The sequence below is a fragment of the Alosa sapidissima genome, chromosome 9 (assembly GCF_018492685.1).
Source record: "Alosa sapidissima isolate fAloSap1 chromosome 9, fAloSap1.pri, whole genome shotgun sequence".
Classification (NCBI taxonomy): domain Eukaryota; kingdom Metazoa; phylum Chordata; class Actinopteri; order Clupeiformes; family Clupeidae; genus Alosa; species Alosa sapidissima.
The window spans coordinates 4,838,746-4,865,974 of NC_055965.1; the positions used below are offsets into that span (position 1 = coordinate 4,838,746).

At 41.6% G+C, this 27,229-nt stretch overlaps 1 protein-coding gene across 1 annotated transcript in view; it reads right to left on the bottom strand.

Moving 5' to 3' along the window:
* Nucleotides 1–26,410, bottom strand: part of rbm20 (RNA binding motif protein 20) — a 44,300-nt gene extending 17,890 nt beyond the window's left edge. The window contains exon 1 of the mRNA XM_042104779.1: nucleotides 25,994–26,410. Coding sequence (XP_041960713.1) covers nucleotides 25,994–26,088 — 95 coding nt within the window. The 5' untranslated portion in view covers nucleotides 26,089–26,410. The remainder of the gene's footprint in view (nucleotides 1–25,993) is intronic.
* Between the last annotated feature and the right edge of the window lie 819 nt (nucleotides 26,411–27,229).

Genomic DNA, 27,229 nt, shown 5'->3' on the forward strand with positions numbered 1-27,229 from the left:
TATTGCACCATCAAATGGTGGTGTTGAGGATTATTTTTTAATCTTGTCTGTAGGCATAAATGAATGATGATCACATTGCGTGTTTTTCACATCTCCTGTCATAAATTAAAAACAGTCAAACTCAGTACAACATGTCTGTAGTGGTAATGAGATTGACAACCTGATCAATTTCAATTACTTCCAATAATGTATTTCAGGGTTGAGGAGAGTGCTTATTATATCAGAATGGTAAAATATTTAGTTGTTATTGTTTTGATATAAAAGCAACGTACAAATGAGGACATCTAGATAGGATGAAAATTCTCATTTCAAAACTGTAGAATCAGCAGTAGTGCTTTATGTACCTATTTATTTATTTATTTATTTATTTATTTTAATGTCCATACAATTTGAATTTTGTGGTGTATTTTTTTTATGTGCCATTTCTGCTAAATTAATTGAGTGCCTACAGTGTTCTACTGTACTGATGCATTTATCCATAATGATTTACTTTTTTTTACATCAAGTCATGGCCGAACTGACCCTGCTGGTTTACATACGTAATTCAAGCAGAACAAATTTCAAGGGAGAAAAAAAACCAACCCAAAAATCCCTGTCATATCCCTGCAATGTTTTCCTGAAGGATTAGCCTGGCCAAAAAAAATGCCTGTCATCTAGGGTGCCCTCTGGCCTTCACCATGTCTTTGGCTTGTTACATATCTGTAACATGTTGTATGGACTCTCTCAGTCTCACCAACTGTCCCTGTACACAGCCTGATGAGCCACTATATACCAAAGTTTGCAAAGCATGGTTAGCTGAACACCCTGGCAGTTTTAGATATAAATTCAAGAGCAATTAAATATAGATATGAGTACAGCATCCTGTCCCAGATTGGCTACCTGACAGCCCAGCATTGTGTCGTTTTGTCAGAATGATCACGCTCACAGAGGTGACGTTTGCACTCTAGCAATGTAATGACTCATACCCAAAAATACAGCCCCGTCTGATGGCCCAGTACTATATTAGACTTAATATGGCAGCCAGAGCAACTGGTCCCGAGCAGTAGACCTTGCCAAGAATCTTCATTTCAGGCGCAAACAAATTAATCAAATTATGCCAAATGTAGGGACCTTTTAATGTGTTGGCCATGATTATACCGCATAGAGGTATGTGGACCAGAGCCAGAATTGGCAAAGGGACCCACTGTCAAAAGTACACTTCAGTGTCTGTGTTCAAGTTTCGATCCCCTGATCAAGTCAGTGAGAGTCCATGAAAGATGTTCTGATGACCTCTGACAGGGGTCATGATATATGTATGTAATTACATTCACATCAGGGAGTTAACTGGAATAGAAGCATGTAATCCCATATGCTACGTCATGTGTGTATCTTATAGAATCAGCCAGATGAACCTGTTTATGTATATGGTGATACATGTTATTCAGTTGCTGGATCTTAGATTTGGTTGTGTGTGCCAACTGTAGTTCTCATTAAGTAACGGTAAATGTACGATGGGTGTTACCGTAACAACCAAGAGAGACTTTTAAAGACACAGCGATACATGCCTGCTGGCAACTTTCTCTTTCAGCATTTTGATGTACTTGTGTACCTTCCAGCTTTGCACCATCTGTAAAGCACAAATGTAACTGTTCTCTGTGTATTTAGGAAAAAGTTTAATTTATTGTTATAGTTCATTATACTGTATATTACTGTTCTTCCAGTTTGTTTACAGTTATAGTTATTTAAAACAATAGAGTATGAGAATAATACACAAGGTGGACACAATCAAACCACTTTTTTTCCGCATTTCAAGAAGTTGTTGAATTTGACCATCAGCACATGACTCATGCCAGTTAGATGGCAGGTAATTTAGGCTAAACTAGGTAAGATAGGGCACAGGATAGACTGTGTTACCTTGACAAATTTTGGAACTGGCTCAAGAGGCATATTAGGATCGAAGTCATAGTTATGTATTGGAATTACCACAGAATATTGGTATAACTTTAGTCATTATTATTGAGTATGGATTATTTATTTATAAAAGTGGGATTACATTTTGTGAAATCAGTCAATTGCCAGATAAGTAAGGGTACATCTATAGTAAAGAAAAAAATATATATAAACTAGATTATTAATCACCATTAAATTGGCATTTCAGATGAATCAATATCCTATTTCTGTTCATATACATACTCCACCAGCTAAATCTTGTTAGATATGCAAGATGCTGATGGTAATAACGCTACTGAAACACCACTGAAAAAAAGACTGGCAGTAATTATACTACAAGAATGATCTGATTGCATCTTCAAATACATTCCTTGTACAACATACACATTGTATAATATATATCTGTGAATACGTAAACAAATTAACACTTATAGCACTTATTTAACAATTAGTATATAGTGTTTCATAATAAAGTACTGACTGGCATACACTTGGGTAACAACATATTATGTCTCATTACGGAACTAGGTTGAATTGAGATACAGCAGATATGGTAATCGGTTGGGACTGCTCTGCAAATAGTAAACCAGACGATAAATATTTATTCAAAAGTTGGAAGAGCCAACCATTCTTGCCAATAAACTGAGATGTTAATTATAGAATGCAGTTTTATGGTGAACTAAAATAAGCAGCTGCAGTCAGCATACAGCATGTAATATTTACGAATATTTATTTATGAATTAACATTTACAAAAACATATATAAATGCAACTTTTAAAAGTTGTATTTATAAATTGCACTACTTTGGAGAACGTAATTAATAATCAATCACTACTTCATTAATCAGACGAAGAGTAATCCGATGTAACATGATAATACAGCCGTGGCCCACTGGTTAGCACTCTGGACTTGTAACCGGAGGGTTGCCGGTTCGAAATCCGACCAGTGGGCCGCGGCTGAAGTGCCCTTGAGCAAGGCACCTCCGTTGTAGCAGGCAGCTCACTGCGCCGGGCTGTTTGTGTTTCACTAATTAACCGATTGGGTTAAATGCAGAGAGTCAGAGACCAAATTTCCCTCACGGGATCAAAATGTATATATACTATAGTCCTACTATACTATAACTATAGTGTAGGATACAAAAAAATACACTATCAGATTGCAGGGCAAACATGTTTCTCATTTTAAATGGTTTAATTTTGTGTATGTAAACGATTTGCACCAGTGAAACCATCCAGCTACGCTTGCGCCAGCGCCACAGGCGTGCGTCTTCATCCATCAGCGGCACCCTTACACACGAGAGACCATTCATAATATCCATGTTTGCATTCGCCGGGAAAAAGCAATTTGTCTGCCACATCATCGGCATTCTGGTGGTGGCATATCCGCGTGACAAAATGCTGCACGCCTCAAAATCCCCCCATTTGTTCTGTGTGCGTTTCACTTAGAGAGTGAGTGTTGACTAAATTACAAATGGGCAGAGGGTCGACTGCTGTAACGCGTGGACGAACTTCCCCAGCAGACACTCGCCTACTACATCACTAGAGTGCTTACGGGGAATCAGTAGTGGTTTGCCTGTAAGGACTTCACATGTTGCGACTCGCGCATGGAGATTCCAATCTGTTGGAAAGTTCATGCGTAAACACATGCACTAAAACTCGTTTGCGTAACACTTTAACGTTAGCTTAAACAGAGCAATAGCTTCTGTCTTAAAGAGTTCTGTATGTAACACGAGCTTGCGCTACAGTAGTCACACACACACACACACACTTTACAATTAGCCTCGACGACGTTTAAAGTAAGTACAACTAAATTAAATCTCTACAATAGCACAGGTCTGAGACAGACTGGAACTACTCTGTTGCCAAGAAGATACTGTGTTTGGAACATTTTTTCATGTAGTAGCATCTGTAATGGCTCAGATGTTGGCAAACTCTTTCTCGCCCCTTTCTCGAGCTCCTAACGTGAAACTTGCAGGCAGTAATTGCTAGTTCCACAGCCTAAACATATAGGAAATAACAAATTGGACCAATGACGACTAGAGACGGGGTTGGTTCAAACATGCGCAATAGCCGATATGTTATGGTCCATAGCAGTCTCGTCTGCAGCAAGCCTACTTGCTTTGGGCATCAGTCTAGCGTGTTAAAACAATCAGCCTCTCACGTGCAGCCGCAATTAATAAAAACAACACACCGACCTGCTGTGGCAAAGGCGCGTCGACCTCAAGGGTCCCCCACTGTCTTGTGTGTGTTTGTGACCCCTGTCCGTAACGGCAAGGCGCAAGGCTTTGAGGAGACCCTTAGTGTCCCCGCTACTGTGCGAATGTACATGTGTGTGCTGAACGTACCGTTCACTGTCTGTCAGATGGACTGGGGCAGGAGCAGCGTGATGAAATGTCACAAATGGTTATCGCTAGCAGGAGCGGGTTAACGAGCGGCAGCGTTTCACAAAACAAGCATCTTTTCATGGGCGAAGTGCCTAGACGTGTTCTAGAATCATGTCTTCACTTCCTTGCTGTCTTAAGGCAGCTGGTCTATCCACATTTTATCACGTTCTTTTTAAACTAATTCGGTGCTGTTACAGTAGTTATTTCTGTAAGTCAACGAATAGGCTAGCCTACACGTACAAATTAGCCTACTTGACATTAGTAAAGTTTGTGTACGACCTTTGCTCTTGATATTTAATATATTTATTGGAATTGTCTGTGCCAGAAAATATAACTTAAAAAAATATGCAACACACCCAAAACAAGGAAGAAAAACAATGTGTGCTGATGCACAAAAATGGTAAGGTTCTATTTCTTGACGCCTTTGAACCACGTCATTACTGCCATTCATTTTGTTTTGATAACAACACATATTCCAGGAAGGCCGCACTGTGAATATCAGGTCTATTTTGCTATACATAGTAGCCTACCTGAATGGTAAAACCAACGAATTTTGGAGTGTTTCAAGAGCATTGGGATCAATCAGACTCGCCATGACTTGACTCAAAGTGTTATCTACTGTCTGTATTAAATGCTGCGCAGGCGTCCTTCTTGTTTTTCCACACAAAAGGTGAACACAGGACGAACTGTAGCTGACAAATCGTAAATGTGATATGTTTCTGACATCGTAGTGTCATCCGGTGGCTCGCACCTGCCCGGGCGCTTCAGTAAAACATGTTCTCCTCCGCCGTCTGACCAAACGTAAATAGCCAACCTGGCATGGATTTCACATATTTGATTTAGTACACATTGGCAATTATTAAATGATCTGACATCACTTTACATTAATAGCAAATTGTATGAAAGCGTGACGATGAAGTTCATCCACCACACAGTGTGCTGTGTCACGTGCGGTAGGCTACTCTTAAATCCGTTATGTGTTTTATGTCCTAAATAATAGCCTACGGTGACTCAGTGAGAAGATAGTACAAAAATAAAGCGAAGACGTGTTGTTTGTACATGATTAGGACCGCCAGATGTACGTGTAAGCATTATTAATCAACATAATTGCTGACACAACAAAACAACTTGTTTTGTGTCGTTATTAATAATAAAAAATACTAAATAATCACACTTGGCTAACATATTTGTAGTACGTGTCAGCATTAGGTTACAAATCGACACAATATGTCTTCCTTTTCAAAGTAGTCACCAGTATCAATGTAAATCAATCAATCGATGTTTTTGAATTTGCCTCCGAGGCATGCTGAACAAATACGAGACTCGATCCCAGTCAGCCCCAGTTTCTACTCACCTGTAACAGTCATTGTCCATGTTAATTGGCTATTTTTGCAGCAACATAAAAATAAGATGTGGTGGGAGAGGGAAGGATGTGTAGCTCGCAAATAAAAACTTAACTGGCAGGAGGGCGAGGGGAGCGGAGCAACTGGAGCCAGATATGTGGTCATACTGCTGGCGCATTCTTAAATCTATAGTTTACATTACCACTCTTGTGCCATACCGTTTCAGTTTCTCAAATGTTCAGCTTATTTGGGCGCAATAAACCATTAAAGAACATTGACCTATGTATGCCAAGAAATAAATTAGCAAAGTATGCGTTTGTTTCTTTTGTGGGGCAGTGAATCTTCGTGGAAAATAAAATATACACTTACCATTGGATACGTATTTATTAATACTCGGTAACAGAAACCGTTGACTTTTTGTTTGTTAGTTTTTGTTTGTTAGTTTTTTTAGGCTATCATGTCCACTGACAAGAAAGGTGATTCTTAGTTTGTAAAATTCAGTGCACGTGTTTGTAATGTCCATAATTCCATAATTCCACTTCATTTCTGTTTGTATTATAGTATTAATTGAAATTATTTAATTTTTGTAATTCTACAAAGTACTACAAAGAATTTTTGTAATTCTACAAAGTACTACAAAGAATGTTTATTGAGAAACACTTTTATTTCGCTCCCACCGAGTTGCTGCACTGCATGGCACACTCTTTCCCCACTAGATGGAGACATTTCGCAAATATGGCCATGTTGAAATCAGTCAAACACTGTTGGTATCAAACACTCATGGTGAGTCTTCTCACCATGAGACAACTCCAAATCCCTAAAAAATATTTTGTATTACTTGTTTTGTCTTGTATTACTGAGCTAGATTTGATGTCTCCGTTGTTATGTGTAGGATAGCAGATACCAGATAAGATAAGATAAGATAAGACTATTAAATCCTACACCTGGGAAATGTACATGTCACAACAGCCAAATAATGCAATAAATAAAAAAGTAAAATAAAATTGTGTACAGTATGTCCAGCACCACTACTGTGAATGGATTTTTAAACAAGGACTCTGACTAACTGAAACCCCCATTTGTCGCATTCAAGCTGCATTTGCTTGGAAATAACTCACCAAAGAGCCTGTGCTCTGACATTTGCAATGTAACACTGGTGCAACAGGCCATCTTCGCTTTGGCACCCATAAACTAGCCCTCTTTTACCTAAGAGCACAAGCATCTGATTCCCAGCGAGGTGCCATGTTGACAGATTTACAGTCGTTCCATCTGTTGGCATGCAACTGGGCCCAGAGAACAACCAGCATTTCACAGTCTCGGGCCCATTTTTAGGCACATACATGAACGGAGTCATTTACGGCTGATCTGTTCAGCCCTCACAAGGGCAGAGGTCCCCTGCTGTGCTCCCAACGACTATGTAAGGATCACTAGCACCACCGTTGATCTCCTGCTGGGCGTATATTGCATTGACGAAATAGTTAGGATTTAGGTCGTATAATCCAACAATGTACTTTAAGAGCAAAGGACAGCAAACAAGCAGCTAGCAATGTGGCCATGCAGTACAGGGTATCTCTGTCAGGGTGTTGGTAGAATTATTTGATGTCAGTCAAGGCGTTTATGAATGCAGGCCGTATAGAATTGCCTTTAGGCCTATGCAATGCAAAAACAAGTTTTAAGCTTTTGGTTTGAATTATTTTCAAAAACAAAGCAGATCTTTTATTGCAGAACTGTCAGGAATAAATCTTTATCGACTGAAATGTTCTGAAGGATCTCTCATTATCTTTTTCTGATGCCAGTGGATGTCTGCCAACAATCCACAAGATGGAGCTACGTTTCTACAGACCCCATGAGGAGTTCAGTTCTAGAGGCACTAACTGGTCTCCGTGGTGAACACCTAGTGTTATCTTAGTGTTATAGTGTTAGTGACTTATTTAATAATAGAATCGTATATGGTGTTTACTACTGTAACTACAAAAAGCCTGTGTTATGTGTGTTTTTTCTTGGCATCTGAATTACACTGCAAGATCAATGTCTTGCAGCATAGTTACTTGCTAATAGCAAAAGCAACATTAACCTTTAAGTTTTGCACTTCATCTTTTAGTTGGCATAGTACACTACCACCACTGCTCCACAGAAAACACACACATAAAGACAGGGGCATTCCTCTCATGCACGAAATCACTGAGTCAGCCCAAATGAACTTTTCACAAACTTGGACAGGTTACACTAAAGCTGCAGTGTCATCAGGGTGGCACCAGGAGCTCGTCTTGCCTGCTCCGTCCCCTGGTCGCCACACAGCTGAGGGGCCATCTGATTTATGAGCCCCTGCATCTGACCCAAGCCACAGTTTGGCCCCTAGCGCCCCATCAACACCAGTGCCTGGGTCCCCTGGGAAGGTGGTGTGGGGTGTGAATCAGACCCTATGGCAAGGGCTCAAGAATGCCCCCCTCGAGACATTTTTAAAAGGCACAAATTTATGAAGGGAGTTTGTTTGTGGGGGGTTTATTAAGTGATATGAAGGCAGAGGACGTGTGGTGCGGTGACGAAAAGCATTAGGACACTGCTTATCCTACACAGCTGTGTATTCGTGTAAACACACACACACACGCACACTCTTAGAGATACTTAGTGGTCCACTGCCACTTTCCCACTTACTCAACTACCCAAGCAAACAAACACAAGCGAAACGTTTCACCACCTTCAGGCTCACATTCAAACACAGGCATACAGTCAGCCACTGATATCACATGGTGATCACTGATCTAAGCACTGAGGCGTGACCCGAAGCTGGCAATAAGATACAGATTCAAGAGGATCCATGCACCCTGCCCTACTGATATGTGCTAGAAAAGTCGCCCTGTGTCCACACGCAAACAGAACATTAGCTGAGTTTGTTAGCATCTCATCTGCACCTCACCAATCAATATGGAGATGTGGTTTTGTTGATGCATGCCGTGCTGACAAGGGCTAAGAAAAGAAACACAATTACCTGAAACCTGCTGACAGTATGTGTCAAACTGAGAGTGAGGGCAAGGGCCAGGTGAGTGGGGGTGAGGTTTTGGCTCCTGGACAGGAGACACAGGAACTCCCTCATCCCCACTCCTCACACACACAGGAAGATGAGCTGCAGGGCTGCACAGTCAAGGAAAGTTGCAGGGCAGTGGCAAAAAATAAACAATTCAGGATTACTAGAGGTAGAAGTACTGGCTCGAGCCTTTTTTATTTTCAAATGCTGGGCTCCCTCAAAAAGTTTCCTGGCAGAAGCTGTCTTTCCCGTCAGTGTGGGCCAAGCCATCATGATTCACTCTGCGGCTTTTTCAACCTCTGCAAAGAATATTTATTGTACTTCCTCGCTGAATAAGATTAACACAACTACGTTGTGTACAGAGGGCTGAGCCATTGGTAATCAAATTATTAAATGAGTGTAACATTTGAAAATCACAAACTTGAAATAGGAAATGGGAAGAAAGAGCACATTTCTCCAAGATGTCACTAAAAATACCAGAACCACAACAGAAAAATATGCTTCAAGCACTTATTTAGGATTTTCCTTCTATTGGAATTTATATTTGTGAGCATGGGTATGTGTTTTTGTAAGTGTGTGTGTGTGTGTGAATATGTGCATATATGTTCATAAACCCTTTCTGTGTTACAAATACGTAAGTGTGAGTATTCGTGTGTGACGCTATCATGCAATCCCCCAACAGTCACTGTAACTCCCCACCTTCCCCCACATGCAGCCTCTGTCTCGAGCAAGCGAAGCATTTTACCATCTGTCAGCACAGTCAGCCTGTGAATGCCACTTACACCCTGTCACTGCCCACCACCACTGTCCCTCGTCAGCCAATCCTGGCCCAGCGCAGCCCAGCAACGCAGCCCTCTCAGCCAGTCAGAGGCTGCTTCCCATCCACCTGCTGCGTCCCCTTTAGCTCAGTCCACACATGGAAAGCTATGCGTATGGGGTGTGAGGTAACAGCGTCACTCTGTTACCCAAACCCCCCCCCCCACCCCCCTACACACACACCACCCCACCCGTACACACGCACACTCGCAGTCAAAGATGCTATTGCTTCTTGAAAGTGATATCCTTTTGAGGAATCACTGTATTGCATTCCCTGTGCAAAAAGCAGTTTGGACGTATCATTTAATAAGGGAGAAAAGTACAACTCACAAGTCACATTGTTTCACATCACATTCCGTGTCTCAAATACTAATAAGAAATTATCTAAATGATTCTTGATGGAACATTTTTTGTGATCTTTTTAAACTAGAGAGATTATGGGGATTGCTGCTGTCCAAATAAGAGATTAGAGCCAATTGAATCTACAGAAGCTGATATTAGGTTGTGCGTTTTGAGCACATCGGGCTATTCATCATGAAACCAGCTCAAGGTGCTATAAGGTGGTAGCTGGCAGGATCTTCAACATCCTATTTTGACAAGGGCCCATTTTGCCCTTTTTAAAAATGGTGTATCTGGAGCGGTAGCTCTTCTAATCCAGGCTGTGTAGAGTGCAGAGGATGTGGTTAGAATCTCCCGTGCATCTGTTTGCGCCCTGCTGCTCCAGCTGTTTTAGTCCGGTCTCTTGGTGCACAATTTACTAAGAATCACTAATAGCTGTCAGGATTGTCAACATTCGCTGTAGGTCCGGACGTCAAGCTGAATGGGTTGCTTTTTCGTCCAAACCCCAAAACTAGAGTAAGGCAGATGGACAGGACATGAGTATGGGAAATGGACATGGGAAAATGTTTGAGCAGATATTTAAGCACAAAAAACCCTCCCTAAGATCCTGGCCAAACCGCTTGATTGTGTCTCTCAACAAGCTTTCACATTGACATTTACAAAAAGGAGCCTGGAAAACATATGTTTCCATATGGTCCCAATCTCAAAAGAGGCATCAAGCCAGTTAAATTGCCATTTAGCCAAACGAACAGAAAATCCTGACGACAAGTCAGGGACTTCCGAAACAGCTGCAGGGAAAGTGGATAAGCTGTGAAGGCCAGATTTCCCTCATCAAAGCGGGGGCTCAGCTTGAGTTTGATATGCCCATTGTCAATTTATGTCAAGGGAGGGAAGAGCTGAAACAGCCCAGGAAATTGATTGCTAATGCAAAGAGTGCCGACGTGTCGTGCTGCTCATAGAGTCAGGGGTGTTGTTGAGGGAATTGAAGACTTGTTGAACAGAGCTGTACGGTCAAGTGACGACAAAAAACACTTTTCACCAGCATTATTGCTCTCAACAGTAATAATCGCAGTAGTCGTTAAAAACCCAGTTCTTGCATGGTCACGTACTATGATATCACCTCTAGCGTTCATGTGAATATTGTATCTTGCAGATGTGTCACATAATTTTTTTAAGATGTGTACAATCGACACACCAAACGGACGTAGGGTACGTCCGTGGCACGTAGGCATCGTTCAAAGCGAGTATATCCCTAGCCTAAAACACCTGTCTGGGAATGTAGGTCAAAAGTGAATCTCCATGTGCACAAATGGGGGACAAAAATGATTTTATGGTTGAAATGAGTTTAATAGATGTCTACAAGCTCAAATAATACAGGAACAATGAAATCTGAAGTAAAATAAAAAAATGAATTAGTGGGACCATCGTAAAGGTCAGTGTAGAGCATTGCACTAATATACTCAGGTATAGGCCTTTTTCTCTCCCTATTTTAGCACATTTCTAAATACACAGGAAATGAAAAAAGTGCCACTTGGTATTATGTTTGATGATTCCTTCCAAAGTAAGGTGTTGTTATAAATAATGCTCTTTTTTGTTCACACTCCCCTCATCGTTATGACGACAGCTGGGTCTGAATCATCTGCCCACCCTACACACAGATTCACACTCACACACATTCACACTCACACACATAACAGGAAGTAACTTGGCAGGCAAGGCTGTGACTGATTATCCAAGAGGGTCCTATTTAGGCCAATTACTTAATGCGGGTCTGCAGCTGGCAGATAGCTCCTCCCTCCCGCCGGGACTATTGATTAGTCTGGAGGCTAATTGACGGAAGACTCTTAAGTGGTCTGCGGTGAGGTCACCCCACTGGCTCTGTCTAGTGCCACCTGCCCCCTGCTCCCCTCTAAAAACAAAACAGTCCCTGCACCCCAATCACATCACGCTCTCCTCTTCTTTCTCCCATCCGGGTTGCTGGAGGCAATTAACATGCCTGGGCACCCAGGCTGTGAGTGACACTCCTCTTTGATAGCAGAGGCCTCAAGGTGATAGCAGCTGCCTGGAATAGCTTCTCCTGCACAGGCTGTGATATGATAAGAGACCCCTGGGGAGTGAGTATGCTCACTGGACAGATACTCCCCTAATTTATCAATCATCTCAATCATTAGCCGCGGATATTTATGGCCTGCTAATGACGCCACAAAGCCAACTGTCTGCTTAAATGTTAACAATACAGATTTAAAAATAAAAACAAAGGAGGGGACAGACACACATGACTTTGTCGTTTGGGGGCAAAGTGTTTTGGAGAACACGTTTAGAGTAGGGTTTGCCTTCACTTACCTGTCCTTTTTTTTTAAAGTTGATTGTGAAAATTTTAACTATTATTTTTGTTTTGTTTTGTTCTCTGTTCTGTTTATGGCAACGACTGCTGTCTGACCCATCTGGAGATTCTGTTCTGTGTTCCATTCATTTCTGTCTAATGTCAGCAGGAGAGGTGACATGGAACTGTTAGAACACTTAGAGCATACTGACTAGGCTTTCCTTTAGAATTCAATCTCAAAAGTTCATGAATAGTACCATCTTGTTGGATCATTGTAGAAAATAATTTCCTGCCATCATTCCATAACGGCTCTTAAACTATTGACATTGTATAAAAAACTTTCATAACGTTATAACGTTAAAAAAAACAACAAAAAAAAAACATTGTGCACACACTAAGGTCTTACATGACTGAGGTGTGGATATATTAATATAGCACACTGCAGTGTTCAACCTTTAAAGATAGCATCAGAGCACGCCTGTCTTACACAAGCCTCTCCCGCAGAGTTCAGTGCCTGGGATTTAATCAGCTGATGGAGGCCAAAGTGAAAAGAGGTTCATTTGCCTCCTGACGTTACAGTCCTGTTACTTCACCAAACTCATCAAAGTGTGGAGTGGGCTGTCTCTGGATTCTCCTCTGACAGGTCCCCCCCCCCGGGACGGGACTGACCCACATTCTGAAGCTTTGTGTTTTGGAGCCGAGATGTAAGCCATTCGTTCATGTCTGGTGTTATGCAAGGTGTCTCTGTAGGAGGGGATGACTCATTAAGACCTCCCCCTTACCCCTCCCTCCAGCTCACTCAAGCAAAGTTGTCTTGTGACTCACTGTTTCACTGTGGCAAGTGCCGTTTGGAGGCTGATGCTCTACATTGTGAACGCTATAACAGCTGGGTACAAAACGTTTGCGCCTACCCACTGGGCACTCTCTAACGTCAGAGCACACCTATGCTATTGTTAAGTAACCTTTCAAGTAATATTCAAATCTGACATTTAAATATATGCCTTCAATATAGTTTTCAATTATTTTGCAGTCATATATAGGCCTAACATTTTTTGTTTTTATAAAAGAATTCTATTTTCATTTTTTGCCTACTTTAGAAGCACCTCATTGTTACTTCTAAAGTATGTCCTTGATATCCGTGATGATAAATGAAACATAGCCAAGAGTCATTAACAACTTGAGGAGTATGTTCCACTGGGGAACCCAATGTTTTGTCTTGTCGGCAAGATAATGTGCCTCTGTTGACAGCAGACACTCAGTGCAAATTAAAGATGTGTCCCTTGGGAGAAATTATGTATGAGAAAAAGAAGACAAAATCTGTGAAGTATATATCCATTAGACACCAAACCGAGTGCTGCTGCACATTGTGGCCTTCAGTAGATGAGTCATTTGATGCGTGCAACACATCTGGTGTGTCTGGATTTTGAAAGGGTCCAGTAGGGAGGATTTTGCACAGTGCTGGTGAAGAAGTCTTGGTCGGCTACTAACAGCATCTTGTGCTGCATAAATGCAAAGTAATCGGTAAGAAAATCGGTCTTTCTGTCTTAGCAGTCCTGAAATGTAAATATTTTCTGGATTCTTTACTCCTCACTGTATATTTAGTAAACTGAATATCTTTAGTAGGTTGTGGACAAAGCAAGACAATTGAAGATATCATCTTGGGCCCTGGGAAACACTCACATTTCTCACCATTTTGCTGGCCAAACAACTAATTAAAGATAACATTCCACAGATTCACTGTTCAAAAATCACTGGAACTTATGGAGGGCAGGGCTTATTGCTTTTCCAAAACAGTTCCTACATATACTTGGCAAGAATTAAAAATTAAAGGCACATCAACGATACATTGAATGATTTATTCCTAAATAATCATTGTTCTATCAGTATGATTGCCAAGCATCAAATACCATTCAGCGAAATCATAAAACCAAAGACTGGGACTATCTATTGTAGAATATGGTAAACACACCTGAGGCTTTTCAGCAGAATGTACAGTATCCTATTGGCCATACATTATATCACAGTAACAGATAATTAATTTAGCTTTTGACATGAAGTCTCTGAGGACAAACGCTACATAAATTCAGCCAATGGCTTTCAAATGTTCTCTTATCATCAAGGATACATTTTATTTCCAGCTGTTTCAGTCCTAGTCGTATGCCCCAGCTGGCCTGCTGACCTTTACAAGTAAACATTTCGTGTAAAGGAATGTGACGGAAATCAGATGTGAGATGAGAGGCTTTGGGATGTGCTGACATTCGTGGATTAGAGAATATTATTTTTGTCATTTGGACTGGGCTTATTTATTTAACATGCCACACAGTAGCTACAACCCACAGAGCTCTTGGCACAGATCGAAAGGTGACCTGTTTTCAACTGTCAACAAGTCAACAAAATGTCGGCAGACTTCTCTTACAACACCTCTGCCGATTGGTCCAGAGGTGGTCATGTGGCCCGCTTCAGGAAGGGGGGCACCTGGTGGCGAATATCAAACATGACTGTCCATTAACATTGGTGGCAGGGTCTAAAATTACAAATGGTGAGTTGTAAAGTTATACATTACCCCTCCCCCACCTCTGCCCACCATTGGGTCACCAGCCAGGATTGCCCAGCGGGGGGGTTAGCTGCGCCCAATAAATTATAGCCAAGCACCTGGCACGGGTGAGTCTAAAGGCATCAGACAATATTCACCAGGACCGTCTCTTTCAGATGGGGGGGGGGGGGGGGGTCAGACCAGCTGTTTAGCAGTGGTTTCAGGGTAAACAAGGTCATATTCACTGATCAGGTGTCAATCCGCTGGCCAGTATGCCCACAAATCAGAGCCCAGCCGCCATTTTTCTGTCAGACTCAGGTCTGGTGACCAGGTTGGAGCTCCTATGGAAGTGTGAATTTAAGACCCAGTGTCTAAATATGGATTTACATCACTGCATATAAATATGGAAGTAGGTTAAGTACATGACGAGCACGATGATCAGCATCGGAAACTATGGAAACAATTCATGCGAAAACTATTTGTGCGAGTCGTGCAAAAAAGGTAGGTAGGTAGATAGGTAGATAGATAGATAGATAGCAGGGTTGTGCACAATTCGAATTGCAATTCTGCTTCCTGTTTGCTACCTCAATTGAAATGCAAGTGAAATTCAAGAATTGAATTTGAATTTAAGAGCCAGTTTCAATTCAATTCTGGAATTTTGCACAAGCCTGATAGATAGATAGATAGATAGATACTTTATTGATCCCCAAGGGGAAATTCAAATATATTCCAAAAGTATATTCCAGTTTTCAAGTATATTCCAGGTATTCCAAAAGTGATCGTTTCATTTTTATGAGATTATGGGAACTGAACTAACATGATCATAAATACTATTGGAATATCTCATAACCACTCTGATACCTGATCACCTATTATACCGTGGTCTAGGTTGAAAAGGGTGTCGTTTAAAAAGTGATATACTACACCTATAAAATTATTATGACGTTGCTTGACAACGCCGCTCAGCTGTGACTTATTAACATTTCACAGCGTTGCGATAAACAGCTAAAAGAACTAATGATTTTAGCTCTAAAACTCATTTAGTATTAAAAATTGATTTCATATTTATTATGACCGCCGCGCAGCGAAGCGGCGGTCATATAGGTTTAGTCAGATTTTTTTATTTTTATTTTTCGCATGTCCAAATTTCCATCAAGGATTCCTGAACTTACTGAAAGACCGGGGTAGACAAAACATGGTGGGCATGTAACCCCATATGGAGCATGGAACCATCGTTTTTCGTTTTGATCTGTAGCCCCCCCGCTGGACTGCACCCCCCGAAAGGAGAGTAGGGCAGACACAGTTTTCTGTGAATATCTTGAGAACCGTAGGGCCTAGGATGACCAATTTTTCCCATATGTTTGCCTCCAGGGGTCATGTTAACCCATTCCATGTGTACACATGTGCATAAACAGATACACACGCACACACATACATTCACAGTAATCATACGTATGACACATACTCACACAGTAGACATATGTACGCATGCATGCACATGCACAAACACACATACGCAGGCAAACACACAAGCACGCACGAACGCACGCACGCGCACGCGCACACACGCGCGCACACACGCACGCACGCACGCACGCACGCACGCACGCACGCACGCACGCACGCACGCACGCACACACACACACACACACACACACACACACACACACACACACACACACACACACACACACACACACACATAAACATAAACATAAACATGTACACGCACACAATTCAAGAATTTCTCAGAATTATCAACAGGCAAGATGGGGGTGGGGTTGTATAAAATGAATATTACATGTGAAATCTATGAACTAATCATGTTTTGGTACTTGTTGTCTAGCAGATACCAGTGAGAATTGAGTGTGGATAATGCAATTTAGTGAGACAGTTAGAATCATATAGGCCTTTCAGCGTGATTTATTTTTGAAAAAATGTGCTGGACTGGGCGGCGGTCATATTTTGTACCGCTCTGCGGTACATCTAGTTTCTGATAATGGACACCTCGTCGGGCATTATTCTTTACATATAGTCAACGGTACAAAAATGTGTAATCCCTCCACATTCCGCAACTAAATCAAACCTAATCAATAAAACAGGCAATCGAGAAAGCAACACATCCTTTTACAACTGTTTTACAATCTCACATCATGACCCCCCCTCATCATCTCCTCGTCATGACTGGACTATCATGTCATTGCTAGCACGTTAGCCAAACATCCAGCCGAGTGACAGGCCGATTGGTTTGCTGATGGGGGCTGCGGGCACTCTCAGATGATCCTCTCTGCTTTCACTCGTTTTTCTGATGCGGGCTGGAAGAACGCCAAGCACTCTGTCTGCCGCGTGATCTCACGGCCAGCAGAAAGGGATATTTCGCTATCACCTTACACACGCCGGTTCTGACCAGGTGCTCGTCATTGCAAGTATAGGAGTTTGTCAGCACTAAAGAGCAGCCCAGTCCAATGCTAAATGAACATGCGCCGCCATTTACGAGTCAAGGGGTGACCCACAACATGAACTGTAGCGCTCCTCTTTTTTTTTTTTTTTTTACTCATGTTTTCCTCGTGCCACTTATACCACTTAAGTTTTCCTCATTTTATGAATTAATACATTTTCTTTTTTTTTCTTACAAAGTTTTGCTGACATTTGCTGAGTTCATGTTTTATCATTAAAAATAGAGTTCACCCCTTAGGGTAACACAGTCATAAGTCATATTAAGTTATGACCGGAAGACATATTTGGTTACCACGCTGACCTGTGTAGGCCTACACAGTATTTTATGTCTTAATCTTCATCGTAGGCAAAAGGCTGTTTTGTGCAGTTTAAAGGTCCTTTGACTTAATGGTCCCATGATGACACTGTGTTCTCCACATAATATGTGTACTACCACCACACAGATGCAAGTTATGATTTATCCTGTATCATCCCAGATATCAAATAGATAAAACTTAACACAGTGAAATCCACCATGAACAACCGCACGGCAAGGTGCCTCATTCATACTGTCTTTTATTTTCTCCCTTGTGTCTGATTTTCTAGGGCTGCCCGAAACTCTTCCATCGGGGCGTAACCACATGGAGCAATGCCTTCGTTCAGTACCGTTTTATCTGGCCACATACCACAGCCCTCTGTGGGTAGGCTCCAGCCACTTGTCAAAACACTAGGACTTAGCACATCAGACACTTAGGGGCTTGTGAGACAAGTTGGATCTTTAATAGACAAGTCTTAACCTCAGTGTCCTTTGAAAAGCAGTAAAGGGGGCACGGCAGATACTTGAACGACAGCTTATCCAGACATGCAATTTCTTAATTTGAATGGTGAGTATAACAACAGCTATTCCATGACATAATCTTCCAGGGCCGTCCATTTCCCCCTTGTACCCCATAGACTGTAGGGGTTTCATATAATCCTAATTAGATGATTATCACCCCATGTTTAGTACCCTTGCTGGGTCTTAATGTCTCCATCATATCCATGAAGCAGCCTCTTACCCCACAACAGAATCGAACCAGCCCAGGGGTGAGGGGCTATACATAGCCGAGCTCCTGTGGTTTCGAACGGCCTGCTAGAGGATAGCCTGAACGCACTGTACGGAATTTGCAGATTTAATTTCCTGAAGATTTCTTGCATTTTTCTGGTCTCTTTCATCCATGTTATTATTGTCATCTCTCCTAGGATGAAACAGATTTAGGCATTCGGAACTGCAGAAAGGATTTATTTATTTTTTGTTTAACTTTTTTTTTACGACTTCCTGATGCCCATCTGTTTCGGGAGCGTGCGTGTCCCAGTCATAGAAATTCGCATTAACAGTGGGATTATCACTGCTCTCTAACACATGCTCATTATTGGTGGGAGCCTAAGCCACATGCCTGGGAAGCAATATTTCTTTCTCACACACACTCGAACTAGAAGCAGTCACGACGTGCTGGTGGTTTCCCAGCTCTTTTGGACATTCAAACAAATTCATAGGAGGCAAAGTATATGCATAGACATGTGGTAGCTACACATAGTTTTCTGTGGGATACTGTTCAAGGATGTGTTGGCTAATTCCACCTATGATACTTTGGGCATCTATTTGCTCACTGTTGACTGCGCTTCGCAACCAAAAATGTTGCCCAGTGTCACTGGCCTTTGACTCTCCAGTATCACGAACCTAATCTGCCCTTTCCATCTCCTCTGACCACTATTCCATCACGTATCCGATCTTGAGAATGTAGATGGACATTCTGCCGCCTACCACAGCAGGGGGCCTACACACAAACACACGCGACACTGCCACCCTGCAACTGGTTGGAGCATTAGTGGGGCGCATTAGCAGACTGCCTGAGGGACCATCTCTGTGTGGGTTTCAATTTGATTTCCTGTATACCATTGCACCCACCTCCACCTCCTTCCACCCACCTCCAACCACCCTCCACCCGCGCCTCTCCGGCCACCTCTTTGAAACCAGCACCCACCCCCACCCACCCACAAGCCCTACATACAGATGAAAGCATGATGGATGCCTTTTGGGTGACCACACGTGTCTCAAACACTCCCCAAGTTCAGCTGTTCGCGCGAGGGGGAGAAGGGTGGCATGGACGGCCGGCCGGCCGAAAGCTTTTAGACCCCGAGGGTTTAACCCGCATCAGGGCCCGGGGCCGCGGGAGATTTCCCAGGCCACGGCGCTGCCATGCACAATACGCATTCAGAACATTCCGCGCATTGAAGCATAGAATGGGGGCCGGCTGTGTCACAGACGGCAATACGGACATGTGTCAATTACTGCCACCGAGTTGCTTATAGCCGACCTTTGTGCTTTGTGTGGTTTAGAATAACCTGAGCGGCTTCGATAACCTGATACTGCCCGTATGGTTTATTTGGTACCTGACTATGCATCTCTTTCCGATAAATCAAACTTGAGTGGGATGCATGCAGTATATGGGAGTAGAGCAGTGTTGTGGCATTGAGATCAATCACCACATGGTGTGTAAGCATTGTGTTGAGTGATACTCCATTTGAAAAGAATAATATCTTCCCCCTCTCTCTCTCTCTCTCTCTGTAACATACATACACACACACACACACACACACACACACACACACACACACACACACACACACACACACACACACATAAATAATCCAGTGGCAGGATACAGCGTGATAACCTGCCAGTCAGGAGATGTATGGCTTGCACATGGCTAGGGTCATCTTGATTGTCTTAAATACTGGCCCTTTGTGTACCTTGTGAATTTAACAGTCAAATAAAAGGCTAAAATAAATTTATATGAAGCTGGCATAACCAGAATGTAGTCACCTTGCTTGCCAGGTCGCCACAGATGGACAGTTAATGGCTACTTTAATTTTAGAGACTGTTTACTCTGAGACATTTGCACTGTGCCAGCTTGTCCATGTATATCTAAGTATAAGACTGATGATCGTGTCTGCTATATGCGGCGCCTCTGACCATAACAAATAGTCTAATCCATCTGATATTACACCAAACATGCATTAAGGCATGCAGTGTCGCCAAAATAAGACCTCGGGAGAGGGCAAGTGTAAAGTTATCATGGCCTGATGACCAAGCTAAAAGATTCCAACTTTGGCTTCCCATGTCTGTGTTTTTATCATCCAGAGATGGAAAGTGGAGCACAAGGCTAAGATTAAACAAAAAATATGAAGGTGAAAAATTAAAAATGTGCAATCTTAGATAATTATGCCAGGCAGCTGTATATTTGTCTGATGACCAGGAAAGCGTCAAAGCTTTACACCTCTTTCATCAAGCTTGAATGGCAGTAAGACAATAGCTTTGCAGAGCTCGAGCCCGAGCAATGTGCTGGCAGCATTTGATGCAGTCGGAGGGGCAGAAAAAAATCAGATGTTTGAGATGTCTTTGAACTTTGAGACGCTTAGTACAGTTTCCAATGAAATCCAGAGTAATCTTCACATCTACCTGACTTGGTATGGCTCCTGTGGGACAGAACGCATATAATTAGTTCCAGATATTTTTCTAGGTTAAAAGAGAATAATAACCTGGCGGCTGGTTCCTGGGTCCTGCTTTGAATCTCACATGGCAGGAGATTAGGCACCTGGGAGGTTGTGGAGTTAACCCAGACAGTAATACTCCTGTGAATTCACCATTGTGATTGACAACACATTGTACAGTAATGCCTGTTCATTTAACCAAATAACCATAACCTGTCTGTGTGGGATAGTACCTCCTGTTTTTTTAAATATCAAGACAATATTAGATTAGATGTGTATTAGATATTAGATAACTATTAGATTAGTATCCCCGGCACATTTTCAGTGGGACCTTATATATACAGTCTATGCGTGGGATCTGCACTTCAGTATCAAGCACGCATCACCTCGCATGGACACGCATGACCTCATGACTCAGTATCATTGAGAAAGAAAGTAAATCATCTGATCCATAAACTCACAACAACCAATGGACAAAACCAATTTAATTTACAAGGAGCAAGGACTGTAGATGGAGTCCCAGAAATAGCACAGCATGTACAGTTCCCTACACCATGGCATCTGCTCATTTGACTTATGAATTTACACAGACATCCAAATGAGCCTGTAAACCCAGTCGAGCAAATAAAGTTAGACTGTGAGAGTGATATTGCTTCTAAGAATGCCACTAGGCATAGAACCCTAGCCCCTACTAGAACAGTTCCATTCTGAGTTCTGTGTACCAGCCACAGACCCGTCAGTCATGTAACACAAAGACCAGCCCAGTTGCTGCAACGTGTCAGCATAGTATTGAGTACATGGTTGATGCCATAACCTTATCACAGTGGCAAGCACATCTTTGGGCAAATATGCCAATCTGTATCAAAGGGGCTTCTGTAAGACTGCAAATAGGGTTGGGTAATAGCCAGGGCCACCTCTAGGTGCATTTAGCTCTTTGTTTATCTGTATACATCAGGTACACGTTGTTGGTGTGCTTCTGGCAGTGAATCTACTGATTTAATGGGTAAGCAACCGGTCCGTTCTGACCCATACTATTCTAGGCTTGTTACATGTACTGTTTTCTGTGAAGTTGTTTACGAAAGCATGAATGTACACAAGAGAACAACTCTCGGGAAAAACAACCAAACAAGGTATGCAAGACTGTCCCCACCAGCGGAGTTAAAAGTGTTTGTCCATGCTGATTTATGTGCAAGCTGCTGTTGGACAACAGCACGCCACAAATCAATCTTGGTGAAAGGGCCCTCACTGCACACCCATTTTCACTCTGTCAAAGAGATGGTGCAGTGCGAGAAGTCACACACAGGCCTGAACACAGACACACTCACACACACCTTCACACACACTTACAGTCAGGTGTGATTATATGGCATTTCTCCTGTTGAGGGGATACACAAGAGGCCAAATGGTACAACCACAAGATCAAAGCATCAGAATGTTGCTTAGCCCCACATAGGCACTCAGCCGTTAATTAATTGATAAGTAAAATTTACTTATCTGCACGTCACTGGGAAATGTACTCGTGCTGCCTGGGAAATGTGTTTTAAGTAATGTACATAAAACAATCAAATTGATTAATTTAGTTGTAATAAAGACACTTATGTGACAAAGGACCATTTTGTTATCTGGATCTTTTTAGGATCAGAACCAACATGATTAAGATAAATGATTTGAAAAATCATTTTGAACAATCATTTGAACATGATTTAAAAATATATATATATTTTTAAAAATCATACAAAGCCTTACACAGTTGCAACGTTATCGCAGCGTTACCAAAAATCTGCACACGACAACCAAATAAATAGCGGATCAGGTCTTTGGAAGGTTCACACTATTACAGGATGTCCTTTGTCCATCACCTTAAATGAAATTAAAATCTCAAAATGGTCTGATAGTTCTGATGGGGGCCACATTGTAATTGCCACCTACAGTAGTGTAATATAGGATATATGAGGTAATATTATGCTTAATCCTATTCATGCCATAATTGGGCATAATGTATTTTTAATATTATTAAATCCATTTGATTTTATAAAAATCAAGCGGACACTGGATATACTGTATATATTTTATTACCATGACGCATTTCAAATCTATTCTTTTCATGCAGATCACCAGTATTCCAGAATTTAATGCCAGTTGCATTCTCACGAGTCACTTAAAAGGAAAGGCAGCTCACACAGATAACACAATATTGAAAAATAAAATAACAAAATGCACCAAGGTCACCGGTGAATGGTGGAAGCTCACTGCTGCAGTATCCTACACTCCAGCATAAAAGCCTTAATGATCGGGCACAGGTGCACCCTGGTTGCCCCGCTGTGCTACCCATTATCTACAATCTACACTACACTATTATAACACCAACAAGAAGCTCCTTTAAGCTCAGCGATGCACACAAAACCGCCAATCTCCACTTCCCTCCAAGATTACCTTCGTTGCGGCATTTTCTTGCATGGGTTGGGTCAAAGAAGTGGCTTTCGACCGTAATAGTATGAAAGTCAAAGCGAGTATGACCTGCCGAACTGACTTCAGATAGGAACGTTTCGACTGAAATCTGCTGTGCCCTGGACAGTGCCTGAACTATACACCTAACACCCCCCACCCACTCCACCCCAATCACTGAGGGTCACTTTCCCCCTTTTGGGACAAGCTGCCAGGGTGATATAGAGAGAGCAGCTGGATATGGGCAAGTGAGATGTTGGAGGAAAAGAGAAAGAGATGTGGAGAAAGATGTGGTCCGTGAGTGAGTTTTTGCGTATTAAGTGTGGTGGGGTGTGTGGGAGAGAGAGAAGAAAAATGACCTGAAGAAAACAAACCTCAGTTTTAACACTTAAAATATCCCTGCAATAGTCGGCTAATTCCTTTGACCTCTAGGCTGTTAAAAACAAATCAGTCACAGATGAATGGAGACAGACTGGCACTGTCTCTTGACAGATGAAGGACAGTTTACTCTGCAACTCTTCATAAAAGGCCGACACCTCCACCAATACACACACACACACCAACACAAAAAAGATGGAAAAAACCTAGTGGCAGCAAGTCAATGTACGTTACAGTACAATTATTGAAATGTTTTGATTCATTGAAATCTCAAATTGCATTCATTCGCTTTTCAGATGTGATGCAAGCCACATATCTGTGCATTTATACACATGACTGAAGAGTTAAATTAAACAAAACCTTTTGAAAACTCAGTTGCTATATAACATTGCAGACTTTCAGTCCAACATATCCTTCAAACAAACCTGAACCTTGGTTTCAGTGAACACTGACATTTTTGAGGTACAAACTTAAACTGTATATTGGCCCAGCAGTGTGAACTACAAAATGTCCACTACATATATAGTATATGTCTAATAAACTACATATATAAATCTGTATACATATATAGTCTGTATAAATCTGTATACATATATAGTCTGTACATATATTTCCAGATACATTTTGTAACGTCCATGTTGTAAACCTCTGCCATGCTGCCAAATATTTCAAAATTATCAATATTATGCACTGACACTGTTCACCCTTTGTGACAAGTTTTCAAAATAAATTGTCAAACTATTGCCTCTTGAAGTCTAGAAGACACAAAATCCTGTTGAGATTCATGTCCAAAAGCCTGACTTCTATGACCTGCAATAATGCCACACTGTGAATTTCGAGAATTAATCTTTACATGAATTTGCTTCGGTTTAACAAATAACCAGAACCAAGACCTGAAAATGTGGACACAGTAAATGCCAAATACATTAGTTCCTGTTAAGTTCAAATTGGTTCTCTACAGTATGTCAATGACAACTGAGTGGAGGTAATAGCAATGAAAGATGTGGAATATATTCAGGCAGGAAAGAACTGAGCCATTTGGTTAATATTTACTGTTACAAGAAAATGTTCACATTTCTGCAATATAGCACTGAATTCAATAAACATAGCACTGAATTCAAGATGGCTGATATGTAAAACCACAGTAATTTACACACTATATCGTCATAGATATTACAGAAGGCTATTTATGTTGTAATTTGGTTTTAAGATGTATTTTGTTTTTTGACTGACAGTACACTAAAAAATATTTAATTAGCAAAATAATTCAGTTACCGGTAATTTGTTATAGACACAATAGTGTTTCAGATGTTCTATGATGTAATCTCAAAGTCAACAGAAGACATTAAGAGCAATACTTAAAAACTATACTACAATGCTGTTAATACTATACATATAGGTCATATATTCAAGGATTTGGGATTCAAAGATTGTTGGCATAATTGTACCATATCCATCCATTATATATAACTGTATCCATTATGTTAACATTATGTACAGTATAACCATATCCATTATGTTAACATTATGTATAACCATATCCATTAAGTTAACATTATGTATAGCAATATCCATTAAGTTAACATTATACATAACCACATATCCATTCTGTTAATATTATAACCATATCCATTATGTTAACCTTATGTATAACCATATATTCAGTACCGTTTGTCTAATTTTTACAGTGTTAGATATTTTGCTGACTGTGCAAATATTATATTAATTGAAACTATTTCAATTATAACAATAACAATTTCAAAACATTGTTTCTAATACATTTATGCTGATACACAGCATTATGATGTGATTTCAATATTTCAAATATCGCATTGTTCTGTCAGGGTGTAATTACCTTGTATTTATTCATTCCGAAATTATATTGTGCAGGATATACCAAGTTACAAAAACATACAGTATATCTATAGATTTTTATATCAAGATGAGGAAATGATTTCTTTTCCTGGAAAAACTATTAGTATCTGACACTAAAGTCCATACTAAGTATGGACACGGTTGGAAATAAAAACTATAAAAACAAACAACAGGACCAAATCTTCATACTGTCTGGCACAACTTTGTCTAAAAACTATTTAGTAGGAAAGCAGACGCACGAATCTGTGAGCCAGGACACAGTCACATGTGGACAGCTTCTATCCCACACTGTCAGTCGGGGCCTCAGTGAAATCCATTTCTGGCAGCAACGCTACGCCTACTGTGAAAATCCATTCATCTTTTTTTCTCCTCTCTGGATTTTTGGGAATGTCGTACTTTTTCTTCAGTGAAATAAGCAAGCTTATCCGAAAGGATGCCGCTTCAAATATTTTCACAAATCCCCCCTCAAGTTGGAACCTGCTGCTTAAGTGTGATATACTGTGTATGGACGTCTGCTTATATCCACCCGAAGTTAATTCATTTCTCGCATATATATCCCATAGCGCAAGCATGCCGCGTATGTGCATAAAATTTGTGACGTTTTCCAAGAATTCCAAAGAAGGATTTGCCTTACCTCTGGAAGTGGTCAGCGGAGACTTTTGCTCCCGGGAGTCCTGCATAGCCTTTTCCTGACATGTTTTGATTCTGTCCGTTCCTCAGTTTCTCCATATGGATCTGAAAAGCCCCTTTTTAACCCAGCACTGCTGCTTCACAGCAGAAGAGTCTGTTCCACCTCTTCGGCAGACCACTCCACAAGCCAGCCCTCTCTTCAAAAACAAATAAATAGATTTATATGAAAACCAAATGCAGCTGGTCAGCCACACTACACTAAACCCAGATGGAGACGGGGGAAAAAAGAACCTTAGAAGTTTGTCTTTCTCTTCACTCATTCGTGCTCTCTGTCTCTCTCTCTCTCTCTCTGTCTCTCTCTCTCAGTCTGTCTGTCTGTTAAGCCTCCCCCGTAAAGGCCACGCGCTCACAGGCTAAACTCAGAGGCAGCTCCTGGCCTATGTGATGGACAGCAGCAATGGCATTTGTCCCCCACTCGGTTCCCTCCCTTGCCCTGTCTCTCTCTCTCTCTCTCCCTCTGTCTCTCTCTCTCTCTCTCTCTCTCTCTCGCACTCACTCCTCCTTGTCCAAGCAAAGGGGGGGGGGGGAGGGGAAAAAAAGTTTTCAACAGGCTGCAAACAGGGGCAAAGGGCTGCATGGACGATTGGGAGGATATGACCAAAAGCCCGATGAAAGGCACTTGACCAGTCGGTAAGTCCAGGGAGAGTGCACACAAATGGGAGGAAGGTTCAAAGGGGAAACCCAAGGGTGACTGCTCCCCTTCACACCTCAACCACTTACTCTCCTCCCCCTCCCCCAATAAATGTCTTCATCAGTCCTCCCTCTTACAATTTCTCATGCAGTAATTTCCTGTGTATAAGCCTCATTGTGTATAAGCCGCAGGACAGTGTTTTTTGCAAGTTAAAAGAAACAAAACCATATTAATACCATATCAACTGCCCCCATGTATTAACCTCATAGCTGAAGAAATTTTGCAAAATCAATGTATAAGCCACAGCTAATAGTTGGGAAATTATGGTACTCTCCCCCAACTTTCTCCATGGCTACCTTCTCCCTCTCGCCAAAGTCTCACTGTCTGTTGATGAATCTGTTTCCTGTTTAGCTCCCCCACCCCCGTCTATTCTGCGGGCCAAGGATAGAGTGGAGCAGAGTGTTAAGAATGTCATTAGTCACTTGCTTAGGTGCTGAATCCATTTAGCAGCTGGAAGACTGGAGGGGCAAGTCCTCAGCGCGAGATTGT